Here is a 19106-nt window from a genome sequence, read left to right as displayed (position 1 = left end):
AAAGTTTACTGTTACCCGAGACGACGCTCAAAATAGAACATGTTATAATTTACAATTAGCAAAATATTAGCAAAATATTAGCAAAATATTAGGCAATAATTAATTTCATTTAAAAAATAATTTTCCAAATAGCGCAATTCAATTTTTAAAAATTCTGTCATTTCACAATAATTGTAGAACCAAAAAAGACTTACATTTTTATTCACAAGTACCACTTAAACGAACTTAATTTGAACTTCTTTAAGCACTTAACCGCAAATGATAGATTGCGATATAGTCAATGTATATCTGCGCAAAAAAATTAATATCTATGATTTTAACTCGCCTTAACCAAATTTTCAAAACGCATGAAGTGATGATCTCCGAGCTTCAGTGTGAAAGAAAGCTATGACAGCATCGAATGATTAGCGTCGACTTAGTTAAAGATGGTAAACTATCGATAACAACAAACTGTTGTTTAAATTTATTCCGACAACTTTTTAGACGAGGACTTAATCTTTCAAGCAACTACCAAAGACGTATTATATTTTATTCCGAACAGCGACTTGTCTTCTTTCAGCTTTTCCTAACGACTGACTCTTAGAAGTTTTCCTTCTGATGCCCAAAGTCGTTAATGAAAATTCCAGGATTGAGTTGATCAATCGAATTATGGCTTCTAAAATTTATCAGAATATTCTAGAAGCTTCTTGTCTCCATCCTATAGGATTGGAGCTTCTATTTTCTACAGCGCCTCTCAAGCGTCTTTAGCTTTGACGTCAATAGCCAGATGACTAGCCAGAGATTAATATCCAATAGTATTTGGACATCTCATCGATCAAGTATTTCAAATGATACTTGATATGTTTTCTGCAAGATACTTGCAGTATGAAAGTTGCCATAAGAAGTACAGACATTAAGCCCGATTGAAATTAAATACACAAACGCGAGTAGGCGTTGTGAGATATTTTAATGCGCAATAGAATTGTGTATACAGGCAAAGTGCCGTTATAGTAATACAGGGTGTTAACTTACACAGAATTTTATATCCATATACATATACATATGGTCGACAGTATAACTGAATTTGGAAACTTTCAATTAATATCTTTATTTTCAATAACGCACATTTTTAAAAAATAACGCCAAACAAATTCAATTGTTATAAATCAATTGCATTTCAAAATAATTTTAATTGATTTAGTGGAATTACCTGATGGCGTTTTTTATGGTGTTTTCATGAAATACGTGTTACTTGTGAACAACTTTTTCTTAAGAAATAGCATGGTATATCTTTTCTCCATTTTAAATTCATTGGAAACAAATCATTAGAAATTTCATTTAATAAAAAATCACATCAAGAAAATTAATAAAATACGAGGGCGGTGTGATAAGTCAGTGACTTTTTGAATTTCCCGCGCAGTTACTCCAAATGCAACAGTGCTGCTGTCAGCTGTAATCTACCAGTGGGCAACTTTCTAATTTTGAGCGAGCTACGTCGTTCAGTTGGTGCTTGATAGCCGTTCAAAGCAGACAACATCGTGAATTTTTACAAAAATGGAAAAAAGTGAATCTGTCGTCCTTTGAGTGTTGAAAGCCGAGAGCCCCATTCAACGTGTTTAACGTTTTAATGCTAATCCCCCGCAATAAATCTGTTACCTAGAGTTCTAAAGAATTTTATATATGTTGCCGTCTTAGTTGCGTGTTTTGGTGGACAATATACTGATGCTATTGTGATTGGGCCATACCAATCTTTTGTTGAAATGCTGGTTGCTTGAATCTCTTCAGTGCGGTATTGTTGCAGTTCAAAGTGTGATATGCTTGTTTTAACTAAAATGCCACTTCCGCCATGTGCTGTTCCACCGGGATGCATAGTGTGGTAAAAGTCATAGCCTGGTACTTTAAAATAATGTTTTGAAGTGAAACGTGTTTCAGATATTCGCATGATGTCTACTTTTTGATCTTTCATAAATTCTAGTAGCTCTAAACAGTGTTTTGACAGCCCATTCGCATTCCAGAGGACTGTATTTAATTCACTGTCGGACATGATTTAGTTGTCAGCGTGACTATTGCTTAACTACTATTAGAACTTCGCTCATTTTATCCGGAAATTTTGGAATAGTAATAGATTCAGGTGATTGTACCACTAGCACGCTAGCATAACTTCTTTTAGGAGCCCTCGGGACAGAAGCTTTGTCTTTTCCTTTGTCAGTTTCTTTGTTTGTAGTTGATATTGATTTTGGTCTTAGTGTTGGAAATTTCGCTGTTTGTAGCTGCTTATAGATCGAACAACCTTTATAATTTGCAGGATGGCTTCCTTCGCATAAATCGCATTTGACTTCAGTACTTCTTCCTTGGATTGGACATTGAAACGAAGAATGATTTTTTGCACATTTGATGCACCTCGGATGTCTTCGACAATAACTTTTCGTGTGGCCATAGTTTTGGCAGTTACGACACTGTGGAATGTCCCGTTTAGGACGAGAAGCCTTAAACATGACACGACTATGCATCAAATTCTTTATGCTGTAGATATCGTTGTTATTTTGATGAGGCTCAAGTTCTACAATGATGAGAGGAAGTGGTTTTTTCGATTCTCTATGTTTCATATTAAACACGTTTAAAGCTTTATGGCTCATTTACGCCAGAGCTGTTTTAATGTCCTTGGTGTTGACAGACGAATGCATGTTTCTTAAAATAGCTTGTAGCTTAGGCTTGTAGGTATAAAATTCATTCAAAAGACTCAGTGGTTTTCGCTTGGATTTTTACTTTTTCGTTTTTTAAAACTTTTAGCTCAAAATTGTTTCCTACTGGTGAGGACCAAATATTTATGAGAGGATTTATGTTGTTTACCCTATCTATGAATATTGGTGGAGGTTTGGGCTGCTTTTTGCCATCTTGCATCACTTCTTCAGCTTCTTCAGCTTCTTCTTCTTCTATTTCTAGTATTAAAAATCTATATATAGAACGGTTTGGATTGTCTAGGCAGTAACTATCTAATTTAGCTTGTTTTTTAGTTTGTTCAGGATTTTTTGAACGGCGAATATCGAGATTTGAACGAGTTCTTTTCTGACCTTCTTTTTGAACTTTGATTTTTTGTACTGAAGACTTTTCAGGAGAATTGCTTAATGGGGTTTCTTTTAAGTGAGTATTTCCCTTCGATTGAGTATGTTGTTGGAGAATTTTTTGCATTAATAATATAGAATAGCGCAAAATGATGTAATAGGCATTTCGTTCAGTATAATATTTGATGTAATAGCGATCGAACTTACCGGGGTTGTTGGATGTAAAGGTAAGGCATGAGTAGAAAAAACGGATATCTGAGTTGATGTAAAACTCAAGGTGTTAGTTATCGAGTTTGGAGTGCTTACTGTGACGCTATTTGTAGTACTTATTGAAGTTAAGCAGGAATGCGCTGTTAGATTTGTTGGGGTGAGTCCCAGCGTGAGCGTATGAGGTGAGCTTATCAGTGGGGTATGACATTGTTCACTCCAACATTGTTCACTAGTTTTTGGTGTAAACAAGTGTCGTAAGTTTCTTCAAATGAGTTTCAGTTGTTTTTGGTCTTTAGCTGTTTTTGGCTTCGTGTTGCTAATGGACTTCGTTGATTTGATCATTTATTTCCTATTTCAATAGTTTTTGCATATATAATGCGATTTAACACTCAAAAACTTCTTTGATCTAGAACTTTGTATGTAGTTATCGCGCTAAACACCAGCTAACTAGTAAAACTTTGTAAGAGCACTATAAAACACGTCTGTACGTATAGAGGACTTTTAAACAATTTGATATTACAATTATTCTGTAATATATTCGAGTCTTTTTCCTGTCTTGTCCAGTGCTATTTTAGCACCAACCTGCAACTGATCTCAATTACTAATATCTAGAAATATTTTTTCTGTCCAAATATAGTTTAATTGAATTAAAAATTCAAAATTGTGAAATAAAGATTAATTAATAATGAATGATTTTAATTTACGCACCGCATATTGATGTGAGTAACAGAATATTCGCAGAAGAATTAGATTTTCACGTACGTGTTCCCACTGATGCATGTGGGCTGATGCGTGGACAAAGAGTATTCATCGAGTTTAATTTCGACGTTTAAAGGACAGTAACTTGTGATCGATTGATCGCAAGTTGACCTTCAAGAGCAGTAACTTTTGAACGATTAGTCATATTAGGCAATCTTTTACTTGTTTGTCAGATGACAAGCTTGTGAGACACTTCACGTTCTAACCAATTCTATAGCTGGGAAACACTAAGTTATTACTTCTGTAATGAGTTTCTTTTTATTTATTACCCTATTACTATCTTATTATTTTGAATAAAACGAGTGATATCCACTTTTGCTGGTAAATAAAATAATAGCTCTTGTTGGTTCGTAATTCATGTATGTGTTTATTTATTAAGATAAAAGTTGAATGGTGTTTAAGGTTAGGGTTTGGGATGTGGGATGTGGGTTTTGGGTGTTATGGTTTTCAAGATGACTTTTGTATACTATGGTATTCATACATTTACTTAGTAAATTTTAATTAGTCATTATTATCCGGGTATGAGAATTTAACCTAATGTTAGTTGATGACATTATTTGGATATGATTTGTTCAGTGAGTCCAAAATTAAGTAGTAGTAGCTGAGCAACTTTTTTCATTGGTTTTTTGGCACAAGTTTGATCCTATTTCGGGTTAGTTCGATGGTTATTGCCTTCATCATTTTCTGTGTTATTTTCCTCATAAATCATCTTGCCATATTCCTTCTTCCTTTTCACTTTATCTCTTCCATCGCGTTTACTAGTCTTGGTTTTTCTTTCGAGTTTAGCTATTAACCTCTTTACGTTATCGTTTTTGGGCTCCGCCCAATTTTCAAATTTATTTCGTATCGTTTTAAAATCAAATTCTTTTTGAAGGTCAGTTGTACCTATTGTATTCAATTCTACAGGTGAGACTGTGGAGGCTGATCCCTCATAGAGTAGAGGCTGAAATGGAGAGTTGATTTCATGTTCAGTGTTAATGGTTGAGTAACTTGTCTCTGCAAACTCCTTCGAAAGATTTCTATTTGCTTCAACTGGTTTGGAACTGTTTTTGTTTTTATTAACATCTTTTCCTGCTGAGGCATTCCTATCGTTTGTACTATTTGCATTTTCAAGAAGAACAAATTTCTGTCTTGCTCTTAAGAATTGTTCACTTGTTAAGGGGCAATCATTATTTTGAAATATTGTATCTCCTCCATATTGTCTATCCTTAGGAGACACAGACGTTCCATCACCTTTATATTTTAATGTTATACTTTCAGGTTTAGTGGCATTGTCAGATATCGAACTTTCAATCATTTTCACTTGTTTATTAAATGATTATGTATTAAATATCTAGTATACGTCAGGCCAACAATTCTTGTTACAAAACTCGTGTTCTAAAGCAAAATTTATTACGGAGAAAAAAATTTTTAGCATATTACTAGACAAACTCAATTTTTAGAATTATTTCATTGATTTCACATATTCCATATTATTATGTTATTTGTTTATTGAACGTTTTTTCGAAAGACGTTATCTCAAGACTCTCTAAAATAAGTTTATTAGCATTTACAGTCATTAACTGAGTATTTGTAATTTATACAAAACTGTCAGTATCTGTCATGCAGTTTTACTACATGTTTGATATCTGATCTACAAGAACGATGTCATAAAAAATTATTAAAACTTACACTCAACAAAACTTCATGCGGGAATAAAAATCACATTTCGAAATAGGCATATTTTATATAAAATCCGTTGAAGTGTATATAAAGTCACCAGAATGCGCGTATCCAAATGGCGGATCCGTGCACGTTTCTCAAAAATAAGTGGTAGAGGGAAAATTAAATTCTTTACGGATGAATTTTTTTCTTCACATAGGTCGAAACAACCTCTCGACATTGGCTGAAGCCGCCTAAACCTGGTGCTCTATATGCTTTCAAATGAAAGCCTGTCGGCGGAAAAAGGGAAAGAAAGAAAAAACAAAGCCAGTGACCGCGAAGGTCAGCTCCAATCGCGCAGACAGACTACTGTGACAATAATCAATCATTGTTATTTTATATACCATACATATGTAGTAGTCTACAGAATACTTTTTTCACAACCTAGTATGAATAATATAGGCATAATAAATTTTTATACACTAAGAGCTTGAGTCAACGTTTAGGTTATGAAATCTCAAAGTGAACTTTACGACTTTCGTTCTTTGAATTTAGCACATTGATTAATGGAGTCTTAAAACAACCGATAAACTTACTTTGGATCCCAATTAGAAGTTTATGTCCCAACGAGAAATTGTTGTTAAGCGTGAATTACGATTTATTATATATAGGAAAACGTGACGGTTGCATTCCGAATGTTATCTTCGGGCTCTATATTCTTGTACACCTTGTCAATGGCACGTTAGCAAATATCTTATTTCCTTATATACTTCTTTATACCCTAAATATTAAAAAATTTTGTTGAAGAAAGTTCGAAACATGTTTTGAAGTGACCGGGAATTTTGAATAGATAAACACAAAATTATTTCTGAAAAATTATGAAGAAAATGTTGTCAAATATGCTAAGTCAAAACTTTTTAAATCTCTAGGAAAACCTGATTTAATTTACTTTTTAGATTTAAAATTCAAAGGAAGTGTAATTTCGTTTCCAGTAGGTTGAATCCATGTTGCTGAAGAAAGTTCTATTGGATATGTCTTTATAAACTGTGTAACGTAGCAACAAAATCATTACGTATCTATCAATAATAAAAATATATATGGTAGCCTTGATACAATATAATTTTATAATGTGGATATGGCAATTCTTGTCCATAACTTATTGAAAAAATTGTGTTAATCATAGAATACACACAGAAGTGTTGAAATTGTTTTGAGCCGTCGATTCATTTGTAGAACGACATAAAACTAATGTGGCTTCATTATATAAAACCTCTATACGACACTTAATTATAATAGACTTTTATATATTTATGTTACTTTGGATACGTATCTAACTTATGAGTTTTTTTTATATTATTTTATTTTGAAAAAATAAAAAACCTTTTTTTAATTTTTACATCAGCAGAAGCCGAATTTATTGTTGTAAATGGGTAGAAAGTTAATTTCAGACCCTGCATTGGATTGAAAATTTGTGGTATTATATAACATATACTATTAAAATACTATTTTGCTATTTTATATGCAAATATGTTTAGTTGTACCTCTAATATGTAAGTATGTTAAGTTATACCTATATCTGCTCGTTGTATAACCTTTCTACATTGAATAATAGCATTTGCTAATAATATGGCTTTTGTACTTAAAAGTTGCTGTCTTCTCTTCTGGAATGTTCATAAATCCAATGATTAAAATGTGTGTATTATAGTTTATTTTATTCAGAACTACAATATGGAATTGAGTGTAGGGTGGGACATATATTTATAATACTAACGATTCAAAATATGTCACTCGACTTATAAACAATAAAATGCGGCTTCGGCATAATGTCTCATTTTTGGGAATTTGAAAATGCTGCCATTAAAATATTTTTTTATTATTGTAGATTACTAAATTCATCCACTTATTCACTTACAATAATAATTATAAGGTTAGTTATCATTTTAGTAAGGTCTTCTCACAGAATACAAACGCATTTTTTGTTTTCAATTTGAATAAAACTCAAATGTATAGATAAAATCATAAAACTAAGCACATTAATTATAAAACTTTATTAAAAAACAATTCTTACAAGTTATACAAGAAAATTGAAATCTATAATTTTTCTATAATATAAAAAATAAAAAAAAAATTTTAAGAAAAATAAAATATTATATTACTCATAACAAGTATAAATTTAAACGAAATTCTGTGTATGACTTAGTTGGTGCCAAGTTCCTGATCCAATTATTTACACTTGATGCCCGTTTAGTAACTGCTTGTTTAGATCTTTGACCTATAACTGTAAGTGAGTTGGTGCGAACATTGTCTGTACGGTTTTCATATTTTTTATGATCGCTACTACCTTTTATTGCAGTCAATTTTGATTATTTTCTGAGACTGCTTATTTTATTAAGACCAAAATAAAAGGATGAATTAAAATGTAAATTTGATATTTTGTAATAACCTTTGCCGGTTCTTTCCAAAGCTGGGGTATACTCAGAGTATAGCAGAGTTAAACACAAGACTTAAAAAATTTGTTTAGTTATTTTTTAAATATAGATATTTAGTCAAAGATTGTAGATATTCAGCTGTAATAATAGCCTTTTCTTTTGTAAGCATATCACAAAAGAACAACTGCTTATTTTGAAAATAACATATGAAACAACAACACTGCTGGCTTATTTAGTCCAACCTCTTTAAAATCGCTTAACTAATACGCAGTTCTAATCACATGGTTGCCAACACTAAAAGTTTGTCTATTTTGAACGGTTTTTGGTAGTACATACCAAATTTCCAATTAACTATCAACAAATGATTTCGTTAATTATTCATATTTCGTGTCGTCATTGTTCGTAACAAATACTTTACTTTTTCTATTTATTATTTTACTGTTAGAAGGCACGAGAAATGATATTTTATTCAGAGTCATGTAAAAAAAAATATTCTTATCAAGAATTGCAAAGAATTACGAGGGCGGTTTGATAAGTCAGTGACTTTTTGAATAAAACAAATTTTTTTCGGCAAATAAACATTTTATTTTTCTACGTGATCACCTGTTAGCTCGATACATTTAGTTCAGCGTTTTTCTAATTTTCTTATTCCCTCCAAATAATCGACTTAAATATCTTACCGTCCACCCATTTCTTTAGGGTTGGAAACAGCAAATAGTCGCAGAGGGCTATATTTGGAGAATATGCTGGATGGGGTAGCAGTTCGTATTCCAATTCGTGGATTTTGACCATCGTGACTAGACAAGTAACACATCACGTAAAAAAACGAGGTAACGAGGTTGTCTGCTTTGAACGGCTATCAGACACCAACTGAACGACGTAGCTTGCTCAAAATTAAAAAGTTGCCCACTGGTAGATTACAGCTGACAGCAGCACTATGGCAGCACTATCAAACCGCCCTCGTATTATTCATTTTAAAAATTTTAACTTTAAATTTTTTTACGTGTTTTGCATACATAAGCCTAACAAAATCTCCATTTTGTTCAGAGTTGCCATCGTAAATACAAATTGAAAGTTATATTTATATAGCCGTAATTTTTTCTTTCAGAGCTGTGATATAACCATATTTAGTCTGGTTAAAACAAATTGGCATCACTTTTAGAATTGTCAAATGTTTTTTGTTGTGTTGTGTACAATATGATATATTAAAATTGTACACTAGAAATTAATTAATTTAAAAGAAAAAAATGAATATTAGAAGGGCAATGATAAGCATTTTTGTATTGTATATTTTAATTACTTTATTAATTTATGTATTTGAATTAATTAGTAAATGAAATGCTCATATTATTTAAATGGATGACTGGAATTTTGCAACATATATCCAGTGAACATTCACAATAGACTGATTTAGCCGCACTAAGCCTTAACACATACAATTTTTTGCGAGTTAAATCTAACTCTGAAGATTCTTCGAGCATTGTTGTTGCTTCACATGTTTTCTTTCGTAAGTTGCATTTATTTGTTCACTACTTTGAAAGAAATAATTACGGAAAAAATTAAGAAAAAAACAAAAAAAACTCAACTAAGTGATGGGCGTGCATTTTGGTATAATTTACCAGAGTTCATATTTGCATACCCCATGAGCATCTCTTTTCGGCTCATTCTGCTCGCAGCTCATGAGGCGGCAAGAAGCTCTTCTCATACGATGGCTCACGATCGAAGATTTGTACGAAGGTGTGACATTTTTAAAAAATTGAGTTCAACCTAATAGTGAAATAGATTTATGTTGCTGTAATAAATATTTTATTTTGCTTTTTATATTTAATATTGTGCAAGTACTTTTAATTATGAAACAGGCAATTAGATAAAAATTCTCAATTAGCCTTACTACAGAATCTTATTTCCTTATGTATAACTTGGGGTTGGGTTGGAGTGGCGGCCTTGTATCTCAAAAAGCCCATTAAGCACAAATAATGGCCCATTGTGGTACCACAGGAGTTACGTTGATTTGTATATAGATTTTAATCAGTATACATTTAACGCCGAAGAAAGGTAACGACTCCCCTATTAGGTAAAGGAAAACCAACCTGACAGTTCTATGAACTTGGCTAGGTCCCTAACATTACATGATGACAACTCAGTCAGGTCAGTTAGAAAAGGAGATTCAAGGGTTTTTAATCTTCTTCTGGCTAGGGAAGGGCACTGACACATGAGATGGAGTACAGTCTCCTCCTCATCCTCAGACCCACAACCTCGACAAAAGTCATTAAAGGTCTCATAGCGTGCCTTCCTATTACGCAGTGTCCCGTCAGCACAGATACCGTAGTGCTGAGCAGGTTACGTCTTAGTTGAAGTAGCTGACTAGTTCCTTGTCTAAGTTCGGTCAAGTCAACCTAGAAATCTGACTTTAAGGTTCGTCAGACCAGTATTGCTTGGCTATACTCAGGTATTTTTGAATGATTGCCAGTTTAACTGTAGCAAGTGGAACGCCTATATCAGAGAGGTTAATGTTAGGGAGAAGAGCACCTGCCTTGGCTAGGTCGTCTGCCCTACAATTTCCTGTGATATCCCTGTGACCAGGAATCCAAATGAGTTTGACCCTAACAAACCTAACAAGGTCATTTAGTGAAGCACGGCAGTCTTGAGTTGTAATTGATGTGGCTGAGGTGCCAATCAGTGATCTGATGGCAGCTTGGCTATCAGAGAAAATTGAGATTGGTAAATCGGATGTTCGATTGCTTAGAATCCATTTTACAGCTTGGTGAATTGCCATTATTTCAGCTTGAAAGACGCTACAGTGGTTTGGAAGTCGAAGCGAGATGCTGAGACCCAGTCTTTCAGAGAAAATGCCACAGCCGACTCGTTTATCTATTTTGGAGCCGTCCGTGTAAATATCAACCGTTTGGAGAGGGATCACTCTTTCAAGGATCCAGTCCTCCCTGCTTGGTATAAGAGATTCGAACCCCCTGTTTAGGTCTGGGTAAAAACACATGTAGTCAATAGAGACGGGAGTTGGCAGATCCTGATTCAGTATGATCGCGTGGCCTATATCAGTTCTTGACCAGCAGGAGAGGGCGTTGAGCCTGGTTGCAACTATTTTGACTTGCTGTTTTACCAGAAGCCGAGATGGCAGCCAATGAAGCAGAGCGAAAAAAAACTTGCGTGGGGGTGGAGCGAAGAGCACCAGTGATTTGTAGTGCAGCTATCCTCCTAGTTTTGTCAATTAATAATGTGGTACGCTTTTTCAGTTGCCTGCCACCAGAAAGCAGCCCCATACAGAAGAATTGATTCGATAACAGCTGAATAGAGCCAGAGTATAATGCACGGTTTGAGCCCCCAACTGCGACCTATAGCTATAGCGACCTATAGCGACCTACAGCAGTAGGTGGCGCATACAGCTTTGCGGGCTCTCTCAGCCAAGTTGTCTTTCCAGCTGAGTTTAGAGTCCAGAATAATACCCAGATATTTGACGTTCGAACTTAAATTTAGAGTAACGCTCTTTATCTTTGGTAAGGAAAATGTCGGTATTTTATATTTCCTGATGAAGAGAATAACCTCTGTCTTTGCGGGGTTAATATCAAGACTGAATTTCCTATACCATTTAGTGACAATGAGGAGCGCAGAGTTAATAACATTGGATAGAACTTGGGGGAATTTGCCAGATGAGGCAATAGCAATGTCGTCCGCATAAGCTATAACACTGCATCCGGATTGTTCCAAAAGTTTTAACAAAGAATTAACCGCTATGTTCCATAGAAGAGGAGAGAGAACCCCACCTTGTGGCGTTCCCCGACAGACTGCTCTGGAGGATTGAACACTTCCGATGTCGGATGTAATAATCCTAGTTTTGAGAATGGCCTCTACAAATTTAACCAGACTATTGTCGAGATTAGTTTTGAGAGGGTTTTTATCATACCATTGGGGCAGACATTGTTGAAAGCGCCCTCAATATCGAGAAAAGTTGCAAGTGTGTATTCCCTGAGAGAGATGGAGTGGTAAACTTACGAGATGAGTGTATGAAGCCCAGTATCGACAGACTTGCCTTTAGTATAAGCATGCATACGAATCCACCCTGTTGAATATCGGCGGGAATAATTCCGTCCGGACCTGGAGATTTATAAGGTTTAAAAGTTTGGATAGCCCACTTGATTTAAGTGTTGGTCACTTGAAACGGTTTCGGATTGTTTAGAGGGGGCAAGCTGATTTGAGTTGATAAATCAGCATCAGAGGCTACATTCCCTGGGAAATGAGAGTCCAGACGGATTCACTCATGTATTGCTTTCATTAATCTGTAGAAAAGCAAATTTATAGCTAATTAAATAAATAGATTTATATTTATTCTAAAAATTATATCCAGTCGCCACGCATAGTATAATTTAGGCCAGTAGCACCTGTCAGTTCTGGAACTAATATTATTAAATCATCTTGACCACCTCTAGTATTTTTTTCGGTAGGCTTCGATATCAACAGTGGTTGATTAAAATCACGAATTGTGAGATTATAACGCTATAATTAAGAAAACAATAGTTAGATGTATGTTATTGTCAAGCTTTATAAATAAAATTATAATCTAATCTAATATATAAAAATCTCATGTCACGGTGTTTTCATGAAACTTTTTTGACGTTAAATTACAACTTATATTCACAAAATATTGGTCTCGCCCGTGCGACTAGTGGAGTAACATTAGTATGACTTTCTCAGGATTACGTTCCTAGATTAGGTTCTATACATAAGAAAGAACAAATCATGCAACAAATAATGTCTCTACGAACAGAATAGTATTGAAATTTAACAATTCAAAATAAAATTATTATTAAGTAATTAATTCAATTATTCTACAGCTGGTTTATGATTTCGTTCTAATATAAACACAGCAAGTAAAATTGTTAATAAAAACTTTCACAGCAAAAGTAACAAAACTCCAGAAAAATGTACGAATAAAAATGTCAAGTACGGCTTTGGGTCAGTTGGTTAAGGTGCACTGACTCTGAGCTTCACATTTGGCAGGAACCGAGTTCGATTCCTGGTACTTGCAGTCTCAAAAATAATTATTTACGAATAATTAAATACAAGAATTATTTGCAAGACCCCTGATGATGGGTACCTCCGTCATCAGTTATACAATAAATAAACGATATGAATTCCAGTATAGTTAAAGCTTATTGAGGGGCAGAGATAAGCGCCCCAGCCACAAAAGAGTCACAAAAGAGTAAAAGAGCGTAATAGCTTTAACTAAAGAAACCACAACAAAAATAACATATTGTTACGAATTTCATCAGAGTAGCAATGAAATGTTTAAATATTATTTAAACATTACGTCAATTGATATTTTTTTAAAAGGAGTTTGGAAATTTGTTTGGTGTGAAGCTGTGGTTTTTATTAAATTGACTCCTAATTAATACTAGTTCTTTGTAATACACAAAATATATAAATATAGTTTCTCCAATTCTCTAAAGTTCGTTTCATGTTTTACAAAATCCTGAGATACGAATAATCACGCAGGCGATTACGTAACATTTGGTGTCAGAAGTGGGATTTTGTAAAATGATGAAATTGGAAGAATTGACTGTGGTTCAACTAAAAGAGCAGTTGGAGAAAGTGGGACTTGGCACAGGTGGTGCGAAAGCGGAACTGCAGTTGAGACTTCGTGACGAGTTGGAGGCTGATGGCATACATGAAGAAGAACACGAGTTCCTCGATGAAGAATCTGACACGAATAGTGAAATGATGGCAATCATGAACTTAATGATGCAGAAGATTGAGAAAAATTCTGAAGAACAGGCGCACGGTTTACGTAAGTTGGAAGAAAAGCTGGAACAACAATTTAGTGAAATCACGCAGACATTAGGACAAAATTTTGTCGAATTAAAGATGGAGTTACAACAAGTCCAAAAAAGGTGCTCGAGAAGGAAGGACCCGATTGATCAGAATGTCCAGGTCTCAAAAGGTGAGACGGTTCAATTGGAAAACCACGCTGAGAGTAGGCAGGTAAGCGGGTCATCTTCAGCCATTCGTCAAACTGGTAGCGTTAAACTGCAGGCACCGACGTTTGATGGGAGCGAGGCTTTTGAAGTGTTCAAACTCAAATTTGAAATAGCGGCTGCAACAAATAATTGGAATATTGGTGAGAAAACGGAATCACTGATTGTGGCACTAAAAGGTAGTGCGGCAGAAGTTTTAAAACAAATTCCACCCGAACAACATAAAAGCTACCAAGCTGTAATGGATACATTGGAGCGCAAGTACGGTAACGTTTCTATGGCTCCATTACACAGGGTAATACTGGAAGCAAGAGCCCCGCTTGTTGACGAGAGTCCTGGAGAGTACTCTGCCGACATTGAACGGTTGTGTAACTTGGTTTACATTGGTAGCTCTGGTGATATTATGGTGAAGAGTAAAGTCGACACTTTAATAGACGGTATACGTGATCCGGAAACTAAGCGTCAGGTCGTAATGTTCTCAAAGGAGACGTACTCTGAAACGGTTAGCGGCGCTTTGACGTACGAAGCTGCCGGTATAATGTGTTCCTTTACAGCAAAAGTACGGAAAATGAAAACTAGAGTGAAGGCAGGAAGAAAGACAAGAAGGAAGACAGAAGGAAAGACAGAGGGGAAGGCAAGAAGAAAGACAAGAAAGAAGACAAGAAAGAAGACAAGAAAGAAGACAAGAAAGAAGGTAAAAAGAAATAGAAGAAAGAGAAGAAAGGAAAGAAGAATAAGAGAGAAGACAAGAGAGAAGATAAGAGAAAGAAGAAGACTGATTCAAATAATGAATAGGGAAAAAAGAAACAGAAGAAAGAAAAGGAGGAAAGACTATTTCGGTTTAGGTAGTTATGATTTCGTGTTAATCGGCTTTGGTATAGCTGAATCAGTTGAAATTAACATCTGCTTGGACGAGCAAGAGTCCCCATATGTTATATATGTTGAGGGTATTCCATTTGAAGTAGATTTCACATGCGATGTTGTTATTCCATGTGAAGCAATTGGCACAAATGACATATTCCCGGCAAATATGCCACTTAAGACAGATAACATGTTAGCTGTTGATATTCCATCCAATGCGGATGTCTTTGATAGCATGTTGGCTACAGATACTCAAATCGATGCTGGCAGTGCAGTTGATAAAGTTTTCAGGATTAATCAGGAAATCAAATATGATGCGGAGATCGCAGAGGGCTTGTTGGTCGCAGATACGTTATCTTATAAAGATATACCATTAAACGTTGATGCCGACCTCATAGATGATGAGAACGTGACAATTAATGGAAATATCTTGTTTCATAAGGATATCACAGATGACGTATTAGCTACGGATAGTAAATTTGATGCTGATGTCAGGGATGTCTTGTTCGTTTCGGATATAACAAATAATGAGGATTATACAACAGATATTGATATATCTGATGGTGCGGTTTTTGTTAATCAGTACATTCCTGATTGGCATACTCAATGCATTGACAAGTTTGTTGCGCCTAACGTAAGTAGCATTGATGATAGTGACAGCTATTTGCAAATGGAGGTTTATCAGGGTGACTCAGACGACGCGGGCTTAAAATTCGGAATAACGGTACTTTGCGGCAAGATGACATGTGACTACACTGGAAGTAGGCGGAACCAATTAGATGAAATTCATTGATTTATCAGAAGACCGCTCCTATTGACCAGGAACTGAAATGTTAATGATGATGGTGATACTCAAAATCTCCACCCAATAGCTAGAAGTATAGGATAAGCAATTTGTAAATAAATATAGAATTTCTACAATTAGTAAGTAAGCAAATATTGAAAATCTTGAAAGAGAACGGTGTGTGTTCGCAATTTGTGTCTGATGAAGATGTTGTGATGTTTGTTTGGAGCCCCCTGTTCTTGATGGAACGAAGATCTGTGATGGTGTTTGTCGAATTCAACAGTCGGGGCATCATAGAGCTCAAAAGAAAGTGGTGCATCTGGAACTACTGGCACCTTACTGCAATGATGTGGTAATTCCTGTTCGGGACGAACAGATTTAAGAGGAGGGCAATGTTATGAATTTCATCAGAGTAGCAATGAAATGTTTAAATATTATTTAAACATTACGTCAATTGATATTTTTATAAAAGGAGTTTGGAAATTTGTTTGGTGTGAAGCTGTGGTTTTTATTAAATTGACTCCTAATTAATACTAGTTCTTTGTAATACACAAAATATATAAATATAGTTTCTCCAATTCTCTAAAGTTCGTTTCATGTTTTACAAAATCCTGAGATACGAATAATCACGCAGGCGATTACGTAACAATATATTGTATTTGTGAATTTCAAATACAAGAGGTACGAGCTGAACGAAATCAACAACGATAATTATAACGGAGAAAAGGGCGCCGGTTCGTAATTAACACACGCAGAACCAATGACCGACTGCGCCAACAACTACATCAAGCATTTTGTTCCTTCGTCTTGCATTCGAGTACGAGCCAGATATTGATATTCCGCACATCTATAATGTCGATTGGTTTTATGGACAAAAAATGCCCTTATTGTCATGCATCATGCACTGAAATTCAAACAAGAGTCAGCCGTGATGTGTTGCGCATTAGATAAAGTACAACTACCAGAAATTAAGAAACCACCATAGCCATTGAACGGATTGCTCATCGGCATGCCTGAAGGTTGAAAACTGTATATAGAATCGATAGATAAAGTTTGTGAGTTTTTAGAGTCACTGGATTTGTTAGGCATGCCACCACCACACATTCTATGACTGTAAGTTGGACCGCCGGTTATTTTACTTCTATTTTACCATCAATAAGTCGGAAGGCCAAACGATGTCTGTTTACGGCTTAGGTTTGGACACGTGGCATGTTCTCGCGTGGGCAAACTATCAAGCCTATGTGTGTTGGCTAAACACGAATAAACATATTACTTCTTGAATTTAACTAAATTTAACTTTTAAGAGATCAAACAAGGAATATGTCCGTTATTTTAATGAAATATATTGAATCAAGAAAACGAATGGTTGGTGTTTTTTCCTTTTGATCGGCGATCATCGTCTACAGCGCTCATTTCCTCTTTTTATCATACAGCACATTGTCACACAATTACAATACATTCGTTATCTTTCATTTAAAAAAAATAATAATCACTTGAACTTATTTATATGGCAAAACAACGTTTGCCGGGATATCTAGTATTTCATAAATTTTTTTTTAAACAAAAATTTAAAAATGAATAAATAAAGTTACTATTAAGACTATATATTTGTTATTTGTTATAAGAAAATTTCTCCTTACTCGTTTGTAGTAATCTACGAATGTGACATCTTTTTCCTTTCGTTTGAAAGTGGATTTGGGCGACATACCGAAATCTATATCACTCACACGATATGTTTTGTTATTATAATCAGTGATTACTACCATGCCTGTAACAATGTATTATTATTGATTATTATTGAAGTATTGATAATCATTTGATTTTATTCTAGATATTACTATGTACTACTTACCAATTACTTCGGCCTTAAATGCGTTTTGATAATCTGATGACACTTTCACTAATTGAGTCAAAATGTTGTAAATTGTATCAGTGCGCAAGACCTTATGTGCAATTTCAGCACACATCAGTACATCCAATTCATGCTGACGAATAGAGGTAATATATCCTATAAACTTCATTAAACAATTACACTAAACTTACTTTAGCTACTGGATCAAAGAAATTTCGATTCAATTGTTGTAGTTTCCAGCCTTCCATAGATCAACGTAAAATCAAGTTGAGTACATGCAACTGTTGCATATCTGTTAATTCTACTATGCCAACATGTTTAATTTTAATTTGTACTGTATTTCCTGCACGATCCGTTGTTAGTATCTTATGGACAACATTCATCATTATACTTTTCAGATTTTGTGTAGAAAATAGCAAAATACCACCAACAACGTATCCTCGAACCATAACTGGACGACCAACTGCACCTTGCTTATTTACGCACGACGCTGGTCGAGTATGTTGTATAACGTCAGTTAAAATACGTTTTCCTCACATGCCACGTATTTGGTCAATTGCAGCTATAGATATGGATATAACAACATAAAGAAACAATATAAAATATCATAGAAAGAACAATCATAATTATTGTCATAATCTGCATATCAATAGTTGCTGCCTCAGTGTTATCATGACTTTGGTGAACGTTTGAACTGAGAGAACCACTGGGAGAACTAAAGGAAAATATTTACGTCAACATAAGTCTGGTTAAATAATATATTTTATGGCATACTCATGAAAACACTGGAAATGGACACATCGGACTGATGAGAAGATCCACAACTTGCTGTTGACGGCAAACTACCAAAACTCTAATATCAAATGAATAAAAATTAATTAAATCAAGTCTCTTTAAATCTTAAATTTGTTCTTACTTACAGATGATTCAGAGGCAGGATAACTGCCAAGTCCATCACCGCGCCCACGATACATGCCAGGTCTACGCTCTGCACCACCGCGTTGTTCACCACGTTGGCCACCACCGCCGCCGCGAGGTTGCCAGCCACGGATGCCACCACCATCACCATCACCGCGGTTGCCACGATAGCCGCCGCAGCCACCACCACCAATATCGCCGCCACGTCTACCTCTGTCTCCTCCTCTATTTTCAGAACTTCTTCCGCGATCTCCTCCACCACCTCTATATTCCGCACCTCTTCCGCGTTGCATTCTAAAGATGTATTAAAACTTTAAAATGAAATTATGTTTTTAATTATTTTCACATGCATTTGTGCAAAAAGCAACTCCAAAATTTATTGGAATTTTAATTCTTCGTAAAGCAAAGCGGCTTCCACTTATTGCGTCGCCGATGGCAGCACATTTTGACAATTGTTCGACATTCTAAGTGCTAAGAAAAAAAATGTGTATACACAACTGTACACACATACATATACACTTGTATATGCGAATATGGAATGAAGATTGCATATAAGTTGCATATTAGACCATTCAACAACAACAAAAACCATTAAATAAATTACCATTAAAGTAAATATATAAT

General features: G+C 35.0%; 3 protein-coding genes across 3 annotated transcripts; all 3 read right to left on the bottom strand.

The window, feature by feature from the left end:
- Positions 1-4350: 4350 nt before the first annotated feature.
- On the bottom strand, positions 4351-6510 carry LOC119662794. The gene is made up of 2 exons (XM_038072551.1): positions 6248-6510; positions 4351-5387 (listed from the first exon to the last, which is right to left on the bottom strand). Exon 2 carries the CDS (start codon positions 5305-5307, stop codon positions 4654-4656), a length of 654 nt encoding a protein of 217 aa, XP_037928479.1. The 5' UTR covers positions 5308-5387; positions 6248-6510; the 3' UTR covers positions 4351-4653.
- Positions 6511-12136: 5626 nt separating this feature from the next.
- LOC119690130 (protein aubergine-like) lies at positions 12137-17845 on the bottom strand. Its single transcript, XM_038105122.1, has 4 exons — positions 17756-17845; positions 17565-17697; positions 17353-17480; positions 12137-12589 (listed from the first exon to the last, which is right to left on the bottom strand). Exons 1-4 carry the CDS (start codon positions 17810-17812, stop codon positions 12431-12433), a joined length of 477 nt encoding a protein of 158 aa, XP_037961050.1. The 5' UTR covers positions 17813-17845; the 3' UTR covers positions 12137-12430.
- A 326-nt stretch (positions 17846-18171) lies between these two features.
- Positions 18172-18949, bottom strand: LOC119690131 (probable H/ACA ribonucleoprotein complex subunit 1-like protein). Its single transcript, XM_038105123.1, has 3 exons — positions 18485-18949; positions 18339-18417; positions 18172-18279 (listed from the first exon to the last, which is right to left on the bottom strand). Exons 1-3 carry the CDS (start codon positions 18773-18775, stop codon positions 18197-18199), a joined length of 453 nt encoding a protein of 150 aa, XP_037961051.1. The 5' UTR covers positions 18776-18949; the 3' UTR covers positions 18172-18196.
- Positions 18950-19106: the final 157 nt, after the last annotated feature.

The sequence above is a fragment of the Teleopsis dalmanni genome, chromosome X (assembly GCF_002237135.1).
Source record: "Teleopsis dalmanni isolate 2A chromosome X, ASM223713v2, whole genome shotgun sequence".
In the NCBI taxonomy this organism is placed as follows: domain Eukaryota; kingdom Metazoa; phylum Arthropoda; class Insecta; order Diptera; family Diopsidae; genus Teleopsis; species Teleopsis dalmanni.
This window is presented reverse-complemented; position numbering and strand designations above follow the sequence as displayed.

What these genes read in the sequence shown, in the direction of transcription:
- LOC119690131 (XM_038105123.1), bottom strand. Translation starts at nt 18,775, where the DNA reads ATGCAACGCGGAAGAGGTGCGGAATATAGAGGTGGTGGAGGAGATCGC. An exon ending in ATCCTGCCTCTGAATCATCT is followed by an intron (nt 18,418 to 18,484) that starts GTAAGTAAGAAC and finishes ATTTGATATTAG; the next exon opens with AGTTTTGGTAGTTTGCCGTC. An exon ending in CATTTCCAGTGTTTTCATGA is followed by an intron (nt 18,280 to 18,338) that starts GTATGCCATAAA and finishes ATTTTCCTTTAG; the next exon opens with TTCTCCCAGTGGTTCTCTCA.
- LOC119690130 (XM_038105122.1), bottom strand. Translation starts at nt 17,812, where the DNA reads ATGGAAGGCTGGAAACTACAACAATTGAATCGAAATTTCTTTGATCCA. An exon ending in ATTTAAGGCCGAAGTAATTG is followed by an intron (nt 17,481 to 17,564) that starts GTAAGTAGTACA and finishes ACATTGTTACAG; the next exon opens with GCATGGTAGTAATCACTGAT. An exon ending in TCGTAGATTACTACAAACGA is followed by an intron (nt 12,590 to 17,352) that starts GTAAGGAGAAAT and finishes TCTTAATTATAG; the next exon opens with CGTTATAATCTCACAATTCG.
- LOC119662794 (XM_038072551.1), bottom strand. Translation starts at nt 5,307, where the DNA reads ATGATTGAAAGTTCGATATCTGACAATGCCACTAAACCTGAAAGTATA.